The 15,876-nt window shown below is 41.0% G+C and overlaps 1 protein-coding gene across 1 annotated transcript; it reads right to left on the bottom strand.

Moving 5' to 3' along the window:
- Positions 1 to 1,533: 1,533 nt before the first annotated feature.
- LOC141485851 (uncharacterized) lies at positions 1,534 to 2,805 on the bottom strand. Its single transcript, XM_074183401.1, has one exon. The coding sequence runs from the start codon at positions 2,803 to 2,805 to the stop codon at positions 1,534 to 1,536; it is 1,272 nt and encodes a 423-aa protein (XP_074039502.1).
- Positions 2,806 to 15,876: the final 13,071 nt, after the last annotated feature.

Below are 15,876 nucleotides of genomic sequence, written 5' to 3'. Positions count from 1 at the left end.
TCTTCGAATTTTGTTGGAAATGGATTTTCTGAGGGCGAACTAATCAGTAGATGATTTGGCGTTAAACACTGAGGATCGGAGGGATCTGCTGAAACATGAGTTAATGGTCTACTATTTACTGCCTACTTAGCTTCCGCGAACAATGTTGATAAAATTTCATCCTTAGGAGATTCTATCTTTGAAGTAACCCCCAAAATTTTCTTGACCGAGCCTATTAACCTTTCCCAGCATCCACCCATATGTGGAGTACTAGGTGGAATGAAGTGCCATTCTATCTCCATCTCTGTCATTCTTCGAGTTAGCTCCTGGTGATCAAGTTCACGGTACAATTTCAAAAGTTTTTCATTCGCTCCCTTGAAATGTGTGCCATTCTCTGAATAAAGGCGTCTGATTGGACCCTAGCGTGATATCATCCTCCTTATAGCCATTATTATACCATCAGCAGTGAGGGAGTGTGCGATTTCCAAGTGAATTGCACGAAATGTCATACAAGTGAAAAGAACTCCCCACCGTTTCAACCATTCTAACTATCTATGGAAGATTGTTTTTGAAATCTTATCGTCCCATCCGATGCCACTTCGCCAGATTGCCTGTAGAATGATTTTTCCCTTAATAGACAAGAATGTGAGAAAGCCTAAGGGATCAAAAATCGACATAACCAACTGCAAAACTTTTTTGTAGGAATCACCGTACCGTCAGTTATTTCTTTGGGAACCATATGATAAACGACTTTAAATGTAAACGAATCAGATTTCACATCCCACCATACTCCTAAAATGCGGTCCAACGATGACTTATTGAAATATTTTTCGACATGTTCGTTTCCGTATTTTGAGTTAACCAAAGGTGAATTTGAAGACCAATTCACAATATCGAAACCACCATTTTTATGGAGTTCAATTATTCTTTGCTCTGTATCACAACAATCCAGATAGTCATCAACATAGAAATTTCTCCCGACGTCTTTAATCAATTCAGGATATTTCGATTGCTTAGCATTTAAATTTTTAACATATTGTGCAGAACATGGAGAACAAGAAGCACCGAACATCATCACCTGTAACTCGTATTCATCTATTTGCCTATGTTGCTCGCCATTCCGCCAAAGAAACCGCTGTGCACATCTATCCTCCTTGCGAATTTTTACCCTATGGAACATCTCGGTTATATCCCCTAAGAAACTCCATTTCGATCGACGAAAGCGCATCAGAACACCTGGTAATAAAGTCAGATAATCCGGACCTTGCAGAAGGTTTTCATTTACGCTGGTACCATTACTCTTAGCGGCAGCGTCAAAAACAAGTCTCAACTTATTGGGCTTATTAGGATTTACGACACCAAAATGTGGAAGATACCATGTGCGAGAATTTTGTTCAATCGCCTTGGAAGTTTCTAATTTTCGAATGTACCCCTTTTTTAAGTAGTCACTGATTTTGTTGCCGTACTGATCAAAATATGATTTATCCCTCAACATTTTTTTCTCAATACAATACAACCTTCTTTCTGGTAAAGTTACATTGTCATTTTTCCAAATCAACCCTGTCTCATATCTAGACGATTCAGTTCGTCATTGTTATCGCAGGAACAAATGTGGAAGCTATATATATTTTGATCAGATTCTGAAGTGTTACTATGGATAACCCATCCTAAATTAGTTTTAGTAGCAATTGGACTATGTTCAGAACCCTGATAAACTTTTCTTGCTACTGTTAAATGGATATTGTCCTGACCTATGAGAACAGTAGGATTTGCATCTACCATATCTTGAATATTTAGTCCCTGAAGATGTACATAACCTTTGAAATTATCCATCTCGATGGTTTGAGAAGGTAAAGACAAATTTGTAACTGTTCTCAAACCACTCATTTGGAAGATTCTTGCCCCTTCATGAACTCCAGAAATTTTCATATTGATACATTTTGAACCTTCATCATATGCATGCATGCATAAAGGTTTGGTTTCCCCTGATAATCCTAGTTGTTCTGCGATCTGACTTTCTATCAAAGATATGGTTGACCCCTCATCGAACAGAGCATAAGTATTCATATACCCTTTTGGGCCATAAATTTTGATAGGAGCTATCCTGAGAAGAACTTTAGAATTATTGTTGGTGAGACAAACTATTTGAACACTTTCATCAATTTTTTCAGTATGAGAAAGTTCATTAGAAACTTTACTTTTATGCAGAAGGGTATGGTGGCGTAATTTGCATCCTTCAAAGCCGCAGCGTTGTTTTGATCTACAAAACCTCTTTGAATGACCAGTTTTCAAACAACAGAAGCAAATTTTGGTTTTGTATAATTTTGACCAACGAATATCTATGCTATCATTTTTCAATATGGAACAATTGTAAATTTCATGATCAGTTTTATTACAGTAAAGACATTTAGGGTCATCCTTTGCTTGATTTGTAGCAACCAAGATATTTTCCGATCTTGAATTATTAAATTTTTTCTGATGGTGAGTGGTAATAGGGAATGTTCTTTGACTTACATAACATGCAGCTGAAGATAATTCATTTGCCCAGATTCCAAAATCTTTCAAATTCACCTTACCCCCTTTTAGCACCATCTTCTGTCCCCATTGTAATTTCAGACTATTGGGTAATTTTCCTACCAACTGCTCCAGTGGAAACAGATTATTCAAATGATTACTTGCCTCAAATTGCTCCAACGTAGCCACCAGGTTATTGACGTGACATGAAAATTTAACAAAATTATTAAAATCGCCATCTCTAACAAATTGCAAATTCTGAGTTTTGTTTATCAAAGAACCAATGACGTATTCTGGACGACCAAAACGCATTTCTAATGTTTCAATAACATGAATAATATTTTTAGGGTGCAATAATAAACTCCTTACCGCTTCAAGAGCTTCTCCTTTCAGGCACCTCTGTAACATTAGCATCATCTGAGTATTGATACATAACAGTTTTTTTGTTAAATTGGCTGATGAATAACGGCCAGTCTTCTGGTTTGCCATCAAAAAAAGGTAGTTCCTTAGCAATTGCATGATTAATTGAACAATTTTCCCTCGAACCACTTCTAATGGCATCGGCAACAAGATGACATAATTTAGAAATGTCATTTTCCTGTGACACATTTGTGTTTTGATTTTTCGTTATTTCTGGTGAAAAAGTAACAGAATGCACTTCACACTTATCGACCCATTCTTGTACTCCTCTGAACATGCTTTCTTTATCTGTACTCTCTGCAAGCGATTTTTTCGAACTGATATCTCTTGTAGAGCATAACTCTTCCTCTTCAATTCTAGTTTCCGCTAACTGTTTCTGAAGATCCAGAATCCTCATTTGATTTTCGAATTCCTGCTTTTTCATTTCCCTCATTAGCTCAGTCCTCGCGACCTCAGTCTCCAACGCCAAACGCTTCCTTTCAATTTCTACCCTCTTTGAAGATACCTTAGATTCATTTGATTTCCTTGCCGATTTTCTAGTAGAATCTGATACTTTTGATGGATACCTGATCGATCCTAGATCTGTTCCATCCCTATTGCCAGTTCTATTAGACTGTACATGATTTCAAGAAAAATTTAGTTTTAATGTCTTCTGCATGTTGATGGACAACAAATTGAGGTACGTGATATACGAGAAGTCATTAACATCCAGAAGCTACCTGAATATTTTGGAGAATACTGTAGACAGTTTCGTGGATAATCTGCCACTCGAAGATTATCGAAACTGTTGGTACCAACTAGACGGAGCTCCTGCACATTGCACAAGAGAAGTGAGCGCAGAACTGGATAGACTATTTGACGATCGGTGGATGAGGCGCTTGGGACCATGGAATTGGCCAGCGAGATCACCCGATCTTAATCCATTAGATTTTTATTTGTGGGGAATGTTTAAAGAAAAAGTTTACAAAATACCCGTGCGTTCGAGAGATGAATTGTTAGAAAGGATTGCCCAAACATTTGAAGATTTGGATCCCAATGAAATCAGATCTGCCACCACGAAAGCAGTCAACACCCGCATTTTAAAGTGCTTGGAAGTGAACGGCCAGCGATTCGAACATATTTTGAAATATTCCACATGATTGTTTTACTTTTTTTATAATTATTCATATCAATATTTCCAATATCAAGTTTCTTGGTGCTTTTTTAAAGTTTATCCAAACATATTGAAATTGTTCTGAATTCGTATAAATTTCTTGAGGTTCATTGGCGGTAGATTCGGATACATTTCATTGAACTTTCTACATGTTCTGCTGATAATTTTGTCACACTGTCCAAAAATAATAAACAAATTCATAAGAACTTCGTTTGAATAGTTTTGTTCTATCGTTTTGAAGGTATTTGCAACTTCTGAAGTGACGAAAATGTCGATATTATTAGGAGAATGTCACAACGCTACTGTCAAATAGTAATCATGGCCTGCTTACCAAATACCGAATGGAAATACCATTCTGAAGGGACATTTTCACAAATAAATGTTCATAAGTCCGAAACTTGACTAGTTAGGTATAGGTATGATATACATAGAAAGAAAGCAAATTTCAGCAGCTTTCCGAATTTTCAATAATATACAGGGTGTTCCATTTAAAATAATCAAATTTCAGCAACTTTTTCAAGCAAACGAAAAAACTGTATTTTTTTACCACCCTGTATTGAAGTAACGGAGATTAGGCTGACGTGTGGGAAGTGTCCAAGTATCACCTAACTCCAAACCAAATTTCGATATCATAGTACTTCTTAACTAAAAGATATCGGCATTTTTAGAAGTCATGATTTTCGAAGAAAAAAATTGAAATTAATTTTTATTTCGAAAACGGTAACAGATAGGTATAGGGAAATATCAAGAAAAGTTGTCGGGCAATTGTTGGAGATTCCAAAAATAATATTATATACAGAGTGTTCCATTTGAAAAATCAAAGTTGCTACTGCTTTCTAATAGAAGCGGCAACACCGCATTGTCGAAAATATTTTAGTTGGCTAGAGAATGTCCGAATATGCCCTCCATTAAATTTTCAAAGTGATCCGTTGTCTGGTTCACCAGAAACGTCTAATGTGCCATCCACCGTGAATCAGCCTGTATACTGAATGATAAACAAAATATGTAATCTGTAACAAAAGGGATCTTCAACCTATCGTTAGGCACTTCAGCGGGATTGATATCTAACTGCCTGCGTGACTCTTGTGTGTGATATTTGAAATGTTTAAAGGCTACATCAATCAGCAGTAGAGTTACTTAAAATTAGCTGCATCTTAGTGGCCTTCATCTCAACAGAAGTTTCTAAATTCAAAGGACGATAGAATTAATTTGCAAGGTACTGTTCACCTCTTATTTTCTCATTCATCTTTTTTTTTACACTTGATTTACTGTGGCTCAACAGTCAAACATTTCTTTGAATATTTTCAGATTTCCTCAATATGTGAATGCAGAACTCTAGAAAAGTGCTCCACTAAAGAATATGGACAGATATAAAGTAATACATTAACTATATAAGAAAACTTAACAAAATGTCTAAGGATCCAACACAACGTTAGTCCCGGCGCCGGCGTTTCTATTTTTTTTCTTGAATAGTTTAAATTATAGTATTGTAATATATACGATTTCTTTGTTATCATTGTTCAAATGATATTATTGCACCTTCAAATACTCGTACGTTCTGTGCTGTGGAAAAATGTGGCAAAACTCCAAAAATATTCGCCCCCATATTCTTCAAAATTGAGATGGATAGGTATTTTGGAGCGCGATTTTACGATACCGTACCGTCGTGTTATTTAGCAATAAACCAGTCTTTCTGAAAGTCGGCACTGGAGGCCTATTCGAGGGCAGTAAAGGGCACAGAGAAGATTGGGGGGCGTTGAAGCGATTTAGAGGTGCGATGGCAGATTTAAAAATGTTTTTTTTTCTTTTAACACAAACTTTACCGCTCCTTTACGGTTAACGCGCGTTTCCTCGTGTAACGCCATCTAGGGGACCAGATAGCAACTATTTCCTGTCCGATAGTTGTCAAACTGTACAATAGATGGCGGTAAGCTTCAATACGAAGCGAGAAGTTTCTAGTCTCCATTCTCGAAAGTACTAGGCCCGCCCGCTGCCTCATATAAAAGCGCGCGCACCATCCATCCAGTAATGTGACGTTAGCTGTCAAACTGACATAAAGAATATTTTTCGCTGCGATAATATCGAAATTTTTTCGACAAATACGACTATTTCTGGTGGATGATCAGCCATTCACCAGTAGTTAAATCTCTCCTATTAGTGAGTGCGTTGGCTGTAGTGCGCAAGGACCCTCCACACTTCTGGTGAGTGCGTTCAAACCATCACTTTCACGGAACTGTTCATTGGGATATCAAAGGGTGTGAGTTTTTCATCAGCAGTATGGAGGAACTGCTTGACAGTCTGATAGCCAGGGACAGGGGTGAAGTAATTACCTTCATGGGTTTATTGCTTGATCGCCTGGGCCTGAGACCATCAGAGCTGCTAAGGGGCAGCCCCGTGGCGGCAGTTCGGGAGCCCTCCGCCAGGGGCCAGGGAGCTTCTCGAGCGTCCGTCACGGAATTATCATCCAGACATACTCCCGTCGGCACCACTCTATCTGCTCAGTCAGAGACAAACAACGACGAACATACGATCAAGTCGCAAGAAACGGCCAACAAAAAGCTTCGCCTTCCAGAAGAGTTTTCTCCTCTTCCATCTAAACCAGTCGCTTCAGTAAACAAAAATATCGGCACCAAGCCCAAAAAAGTGGCTAAAAAGATGTCAAAGCTCCGGGACGAAGCCAAGAACAACACTTCAGAGTCAAAACTCTCAACAACAGAGTCTTCCGTCGAAGGTGACCATGAAATGTCGGTTGACGACAATAGGTCTGAAAAATCGATTTCGACTATACAGGGTAGCACAAAACAGCCATCCCAAAATCTAAATCATGTTGAAAACCCCAGCGATCAGCGTGTTGAGTTGTCCCAAAGCACCAGAAAAACACGCGTTCCCCCAATTGTTGTTCGCCAGAAGGACAAGTGGGTTCAATTCACAAAGCTGGCTGCCTTCCATAAGGTAAACTTTCCAAGGCAGTAAACATGGCTGACGGCATCAAGGTTCAGCCTTCTTCGGCCGAGGACTACAGGAGTATGTCCAAACTATTGGTGAGGGAAAAAATCCCCCACAACACGTATACCTTACCTGAAGACAGGCAAATCAGAGCTGTCTTCAGAGGAGTCCCGGAACATCTAGAGACCGCTGACATCGAGGACGCCTCAGTTGAAAAAGGTTTCCAACTATCATGCGTCATCAGCATGATGCGAGGAAATCAACCGCTCCCATTGGTTTTGGTTGAAGTGAACCAAAATCAGAAGCATATTTATGACGTCCGGGATCTCCTTAACGTTAAGGGGAAACCCCAATACCAAAAGACACTGGTAGGGCAGTATCACCGATGTCAGCGGTTCGGACATAGCTAACGGAACTGCCTAGCTATTCCCATTTGCGTCAAATGCGCCGACAGACACCTTTCAGGTGAGTGCAAGAAGCCACGAGCAGATCCGCCCAATTGCAAGGGCGTGCATACTGCAAACTACCGCGGTTGTCCTGAGTTTCCCAAGGTTCGCAGGAGGACCAAAGTAGCTGCAAATGCACCCACACCTGGAAAGCGTCCTACCGGAGCATCTGGAAAACGCCCGGGAATGAGCTACGCAGGAGCGGTAACACCTTCACCAGGCCGACCGAGGCGCCCAGTAGTCCCCGCCCGTCGAAGACCAGATGAAGAAACTCTTCATTCAGTCCCCGTACTCGAAAAGATGTTTACGGTGAACACCAACGTGCTAATTGGAACCTCTTAATGGTTAGACAACCAACATTGCCTAGTTCTCTTAAGGTTGTATTTTGGAGTGGCAACAGTTTTTCAAATTAGAAATTAGATTTTGAGAATTTTCTAATACAGCATAAAATCGATGTTGCACTGGTGCAGGAAACCCATGCACAATGAACCTTTTGGTATTCCAAACTACCGTTTTTACCACAGAGAACGCGTTGGACGTGCTGGAGGAGGAGTTGGCATTTTGTCAAACGTAATCTTCCTCACGTACAATTTGGCATTGACTAGGATCAGTTACATGGCACGGAAGCCGTGGGCGTTCAGCTCCAGCTGAGAAGAGGTCGTCATAGACTAATCTCAGTTTAAAACACTCCGCGGTATCATACACTCCCAGAATCACTGGATGAACTGCTGACGTCGACAAATACCCCCACAATTGCTGCTGGTGACTTCAACGCCAAGCACAATCTGTGGAGCAGACTTACCAATGCGAACGGCCGAGCGCTCCATGCGCATGCTGACAGGCATGAGTATCGAGTGATGGGTTCAGATGAGCCCACGTTCTACCTTGGGGATGTAAGGCCTGACGTGCTTGATATCGCACTGCTCAGGAACGTTTCCATGTCCTGCGAAGTGTACACTTTGTCAGAACTTGACTCGTATCATAATCCAGTCATCCTGATGCTGGGTGATGATCCCCCTCCCCATGATTATCGCATGAGATCATCCACGGATTGGGAAGCCTTCAAGGTTCACCTAGTGGAGACACGTACAGACCGTGAGGCGTTTCAAACTCGCAACGGTTTCAACGAGGCAGTGGCAGATTTCGAATTGTCTGTGAACAACTAGGACACAGTGTCCTCTGTGGAGCTACAATGAGTTTCCTTCCAGGATAAAGAACCTTATCCGGGAGAGAAATCGACTCAGATGAATTTATCAGCGGACTCTCTATCCTGGAGACAAGGATGCGGCTAGCAGGACGGGCAACCAGGTTAAATAGGCTGACTATAGAAACGAGAGGTGGAGCGAGTGTTTGGAATCGCTCGTACCTGGGAATGACGAGTCCTGGCGAGTCATCCGCAGGCTCGAGAAGAGGAAAACCGCTCCCACCCCTCTTCACGGACAGCGCGGTATCTGCTACTCCGCCACCGAGAAGGCGTTGGCCTTTGCAGACACAATGGAAATTCAGTTTCAACTTAACGTGGATCCGGATGAGGATATTAACTGTTATATCCGGTTGGAACACCGGGTTCGGAGCATCCTTAGGGAAAATGATGACGACGTGATCCGTCAAGCTACGGAGGAAGAACTGAGGGGGTATATTAGGGCCTCCAAACCCAAGAAGGCTCCGGGAATTGATTCAATCAACAACAGGTTGTTGAAGCAGCTCCCGGAGAACTTCATCAGATACCTGCTGGACATTATCAACAGCTCAATCACTCTCAGATACTTCCCTCGAAGATGGAAGCATGCCGTATTTGTCATGATTCCAAAACAGGTCCAGAACCCGCTGTTTCCCCAGAATCATCGTCCGATTAGTCTGCTTTGCTCGACGGCTAAGTTGAGCAAAGCTCACGTGTTGTGCTGCAAAGGCTGACAGAAGAGGTTGAAGACCGAAATGTTCTGCCTGACGAACAATTCGGCTTCAGGAGGGCACACTTCACCGAGCTGAAGGCCCTGAGACTGGTCGAAAATTCCATCTCAGAGCTGAACAACAGGAAGACAGTCCATCTCGTCCTCCTGGATATTTCGAAAGCCTTCGACCGAGTCTGGCACGAAAGCCTGCTACACAAAATGCTCGATTTCGATCTGCCTCGGGTCTGGTCCGGTGGATTAGATCTTTTCTGAAAGGCAGAACATTTTAGGTCCGAGTTGAAGGGACCCTGCCTCCCGTCAAGAAAATCCAAGCTGGAGTGCCTAAGGGAGCTGTGCTGTCTCCACTACTGTACAGCCTTTACGTGAGCGACCTTCCTAGGTTCGATCACGTGAAGGTTTCCCTTTACGCCGATAATACGGCTCTCCCCGCTTCTTCCATGGGTCGGGCGTCGGCGGTCGTCTTCATGCAATGCGCATTGGATGACCTCGAACGCTGGTACCTTGACTGGAAGATTCGGGTGAAGAAGATTCGGGAAGAAAAAACTTAGGCGATAGACTTGGGAGACGTAAAGTCTCTCTAGACACAAGGGTCACGATTTCAGGCAGGCAGATCGAATAGCAAACGCGAGTCAAGTACCTAGGTCTTTGGGTAGACCGCCGACACACCTGGGCAAATCATATTGATTATATCAAGAGCAAAGTGCAGATGAGGATAGCTAAACTCTATTCTCTGATCAATAGAAATTCAAAACACAATCTTAAAAATAACATTTTACTATACAACACGATGTTCAAGCCTGTCTTCATGTATGCTTCAGGTGCTTGGGGACAAACCGCTCCGTCAAACCTCTCCATTTTAGAGAAGTTGCAAAACAAACTTCTCAGGATGCTGGTGAATGCTCAATGGTTCGTGCGGAATGAAGCCATCCGCAGAGATTTGAAGCTGTTAACTATACGGCAGTCCATTCAGTCGAAGAATCACAGAGTTTTCGAGTCAGCGGAAACTCATGATAACCCATTAGTTAGGGAAGCTGTAGATTACACTATAGACGACCCGACTCGATTCAGAAGGCCCCCTCGCTCAGTTGAGTGAAGGCCCCACGACGTCTGTTAAAATGAACAGTTTGTTCATAAAATACCCCAGTCAGGAAGGGGTATACAAGGCCAGAGCGGCATAGAGGTCATTGATCTTTATGTCGCCACCAAAACACCTTACGTTATGAACCATTCGTCCTCCTGACGAATCTTAGTTGAAAGAGTAAGGGAAAAAATTTGCAGCCTGATGAAAATGAAGATGACTATGATCCAGTAATGTCATTCGACGATATTACGAAAACAAGTGAATTTAGTTAGCGACTAGATAGGTAAAGTACTGTACATGCGGTGGTGAATACTGTGAGTGGTGGCATTAGCAATTTTAATACTCGATTCTTCACTTTGGCATGTTTGAAAAGAAAATTATGTCGGAAGCAAAAAAGAAGAAACGGCGCGGAATATATGAAAATATGCATTTATTGAAAATCCCACAAATCCATCTTTACCTATGTGCCTTCTTTGTCAAAAAACATTTTCGAATGTAGCTATGAAACCCTCAAGGCTACAAGATCATTTGAATAAAATAAATTCAGATAAAAAAGACAAAAGTGTGACTTATTTAAAAAAAAAACACTCAGCTGAGCCAACTGTGTCAAACATTTTTTCAGCGGTTTGTAAGAAATAACGACGACGGACTCCAAGCTTTCTACAATATCTCCTTGCTAATTGCTCAAACAGGTAAAACTCAGACTATTGGAGAGGATTTAATTTTACCGGCAATAAAAGAAGTAATAACTACTGTGCTCCATAAACCAGTGGCAGATATTATCCGACTAAATTCCTTTGAGCAATAGTTCTGTGCAAAGACGAATTGATGAGATGGCTAAAAACGTTGAAGAGTCATTGTGCAATCATCTGAAGCTTCTAAATTCTCAATTCAGTTATTTGAGTCCACTTTACCAACCAATGAAGCATTGTTGTTGTCATACGTGAGGTTTATTAAATATATCAAGAACTACTACGAGTATTTGCCAAAAATTTAGAGACGGATACAAAAGGAGAAACCATATATATATAAAACACTGGAAAAATGTTGTCATGAGAAAAAAATTCCACTGAAGAATATTATATCAGCTGCTACGGATGGTGCTACGGCTATGACAGAACGTCACAAAAGCTTCATAGCGTACTTAAAAAATAAAATTCCAGATGTGCTCGCTGTACATTGCGTCATTCATATGCAACATTTGGTTGCGAAAAATTTGAGTGAGCGCCTCTCTCAATCACTACAATGTATCATCAAAGCAGTCAATAAAATCCGAAACAGCTCTTTAAATGACACATTATTTAATCAGCTTTGTGTTGCTAATGATAAAGATTTAAACCGACTGCTATTTCACACATAAGAGCGTTGGTTATCAAGAGGTAACTGTCTGACTCGATTTTACAATCTATTTGACTCTGTAATGGAGTTCTTGGAAAACAAAGACAAAGAATTGCAAAACAACCTCATCACTTCAAAGAATGATATTGCGTACTTGACAGACCTGTATAAATTATTTAATGATGTCAATTTCCAATTTAAGGTGACGACTTGAATCTGATTAAAACAAAAAATGTCACTACTACTTTTGTAGCCAAATTGCTAATCTAGAATATAGAGGTTAGGTAAAACACATGTGAAACGCGTTGAATTTAAAAGTTGGTATGGAAATTGAATTTTGTCATCAATTACTACACTAATTTTGTGTGAGTGCTACCTTGAAAAACATCAGTGAGTCAAACTTTATATATAACTTCTATTGGTACTTTAGTTGCAAAACTTTTGCTTGCTTAGTCCTGTGTAGTCTAAACAGTAGATGAGGGACGAATCCCCCGATCCCCTGGAGGCCATTCTTCAGATGAAAACATGGCAACAGACAATTCAAACTTGATATTAAATAATCTTCTATCTCCTTCCTCACAAACATTCATAAAATCCTTACATCAACTATCTCCTGCACAGTCCCAGGCAACAGAAACATTATACTCAGAACTCAGTATCCTATCAGAACAATTCTAACATGAGCAAACTATGCTTGCACAAAAATAATGAATTGTACCGAAAGTTACAAAGGAAAATTACCTAAACCAACACTGATTTTGCACCTTTTTTTGTTATGGTTGAGAAAAAGCAAGGAACCTCATTGCATCCCATGGATTTGGGCAAAATATTTCACCTTGCAAATATTAAAAATGTAATAATCTTTACCAAAAAGGGTAATAACCGAATAGGAGTACAGTTTTCTAACCCATAGGATGCAATGAACTGTTAACTAATGCCACGATTATTTCAAAAGGCTATGCATCATACATACCCCAACACTTCATAACAATTAATGGTATTATTCGAGACGTGGACCTATCAATTAATCCAGAAGATGTTATTGAATTTAGTAAATCCTCTCTAAAAATCATTGAGGCTCATCGATTCAATAGAAAAACTACAATTGATGGAGAAGTAGCATATGTGCCATCCACAACTATGCTAGTTACTTTTCAAGGTAACACACTGCCACAGGATATAAATATTTTTAAATATTCTACACGAGTCGAGACATACATACCGCCTATCCGTCAATGTCAAAACTGCCTTCGTTTTGGCCACCCAGCCAAGAACTGTTGAAGCGCAGCACGATGTCCTCGTTGCGGAGAGAACCATAACAGTAACTGAACGGCTCCTATCAAATGCATCTTTTGTGATGGCCAACACTTAGCCAACAACAAGAAAAGCTGTAAGGAGTACGATAGGTAAGGCAAGCACATAAGAATAAATGTCCTACTACGAAGCAGTACAAGTGTATCCTCCATTGAAACGAAGAGCTGGTCCACAACCCTTCCATCGTAGCAGTCACAACTTTCCTTATATAGCTCATAATAAGACCAATCACAACAGCGGAATCTCTTACGCCAGAATAACAGCACAGACAAAACGCAGGAGACCGTCTCCAATAGAAAAGTCAGGATATGACAAAATAGCTCATCGAAACCTATTACTCCCTCAATAACACCATACGCCTGTAAATTTCCCAATCTACAATAACTCTTATTATCACAATACCATTTCCTTAGAAACTACATCTCCACTTGAGGTTAATATCTCAGATTCCTCCAAAGGAACTGCCAGTATTCCTGATACCAAACATCCCTTCTGAGATTAGAGATGAATCAAATCATACTTTTCAACAAAATCAAGTTATTAAAGACTTTTTCGGGAAACTTACATACAATAACAAAACTTATAAATATTAATAACAAATACAGTATTTATACTCTGTTAATTCATTATAATGTTTATGAAATTAAAACTAATATTACAACCATAACTGCCGCTGTCAACGTTGTCGATATAGAGCAATACAACCTACGTGACCCAAAATGGCGGCGTAGGGCACACAATCTGATTACTGTCATAAGAGCATCATTGGTTTTAGTGTCGTTCGCTATTGTGGAGTGTTTTTTCACATTTTTGGGGCTTTTGTGGTGCTTAAATTTAATCAAAATGGAAAGTGAATACTTGAAATTACTATTGCTGAACAGCAGAGACGTTGCTAAACGGTATGTTCGAAAAAATACACCATCATCTGTTTACATTTTTATCATTGTGTTACAAACATATTAATGAAGTTGAGATTGGTCAATGGTTTAGACCTTTTCTCATTGAATGTTTCTAATCTGGATTATTCAATTGATGGTGTTCCTCCAGCAGAAGGCTTGAAGAAAGAGCTTTGTAGTGTGTAGAGATAGACAAAATCAGAGAGGAAATCAAAGGGGAGATCAAAGATGAAATCGGAGCAGAAATGAAGAAAATGGAAAAAAAGTTAGGCAATGAAATCAAAGGCGGATTTGAGGCAGAAATCAGCAAGATGAAGGAAACAACACCAAATCGTTAATTCTGCCCACACCACAGAATATGTTACCGAAAACTCGATTTCGGAACTGAAAGATGGCAAAGGCAGTTCTGAAACAGGAAAGCTCTCCATGAAGCCGCCCCAGTTCGACGGAAAAACTCCTTGGGAAAATTACCGCCGACAATTCGAAGCTTCAGCTAGAGCGTATGGATAAAATGATGCTAGATACAGGTGTGACGAGAACCATTCTTGGGCCAACCTTTGCCAAAACACCGGCAAGAATTGAACCGTCAAGCTGGAAGCTACGCACAGTAACAGAGGAGCCAGCCACTGTACTTGGAGAACTACCAATTGAATTGGTGTTGGGCAGCACTAAATTGAAACATCCTGCATTCGTGGCGGACATCGAGGACGATACGATCATTGGAATGGACATAATGAATTCCAGAGGGTTCGAGCTGAATTTTCAAGACGGCGTCCTACGTGTCGGCAGAGAAGAGCTACGGTGTCCTACGTGTCGGCGGAGAAGAGCTGGTGCTTCATGGAAGAAGCGAAGAGACGATCAGAGGAGCAAATTGGACGAGGAATCGCACTGGGGAAGACCCTGTTGCGTGTTGATAAAGTTGTGCCAGTCAGGGTCATGAATGTCAACTACTTTCCCGTGACCTTGAAGAAAGGAACCATGCTGGGGCACTGTTCGTCCATTTCCTCTGTGATACGGCATGTACGCAGTTCTGTTAGCCAAGCCATCAACCTGCCTAAAGAGTTGGAGAAGTTGATTGAAATTTCCTTCAAGGACATACAACTCACCGATCAAAACTGAGGGAGTTAGTCAAGAAGAACCAGGAGATCTTCGATATTGGAGAAAGAAAAGGCGGCAGAACGAATGAGGTTCAGCGTAGAATCGAGAGAGGCAGACAAGATAGTCAGCGATATGGAAAAAGAAGGGTCATCGAACCTTCTGACAGCCCCTGGTCTTCCCCAGTCGTATTAGTGAAGAAGAAGGACGGCTCGACAAGGTTCTGCGTGGATTATCGCCAACTAAATAACATGACGAAGAAAGACAGCTACCCTCTTCCAAGAATCGACGACACCCTAGACACGCTAGCCGGCTCCACAATTTTCTCGACTTTGGATTTGAAGAGTGAATATTGGTAAGTTGAATTGGCCCCAGAAGATCAGGAAAAGACTGCTTTCACCATCGGCTCAGGATTGTGGCAGTTCACGGTTATACCATTCGGGCTTTGTAATGCTCCAGCGACCTTCGAGAGATTGATGGAGACGGTTCTCAAGGGGTTCTCATGGAAGAGTTCTGGATTGAAACTTAGTCCCAAGAAATGCCATCTGTTCCAGAAAGAAGTCCATTACCTTGGCCACGACGTCTCTGGGGAAGGAGTGGCAGTGGACGAACTAAAGATCAAAGCAGTTAAGGACTGGCCCATTCCAAAAGGCATACATGAGCTTCCTTGGTTTATGCACCTACTACCGCAGGTACGTGCTGGGGTTTGCCAACATCGCCAAACCACTGACCCGACTCATAGAAGGGCGGATGTAGTTCCAGTGGTCTGAGGAATGCCAAG

Source organism: Leptinotarsa decemlineata, unplaced genomic scaffold (genome assembly GCF_025532065.1).
Source record: "Leptinotarsa decemlineata unplaced genomic scaffold, Ldec_3_MD MMD2_tig00026340_RagTag_RagTag, whole genome shotgun sequence".
In the NCBI taxonomy this organism is placed as follows: Eukaryota; Metazoa; Arthropoda; class Insecta; order Coleoptera; family Chrysomelidae; genus Leptinotarsa; species Leptinotarsa decemlineata.
The sequence above is the reverse complement of the archived record's forward strand: the minus strand, read 5'-3'. Positions and strand labels throughout refer to the sequence as shown.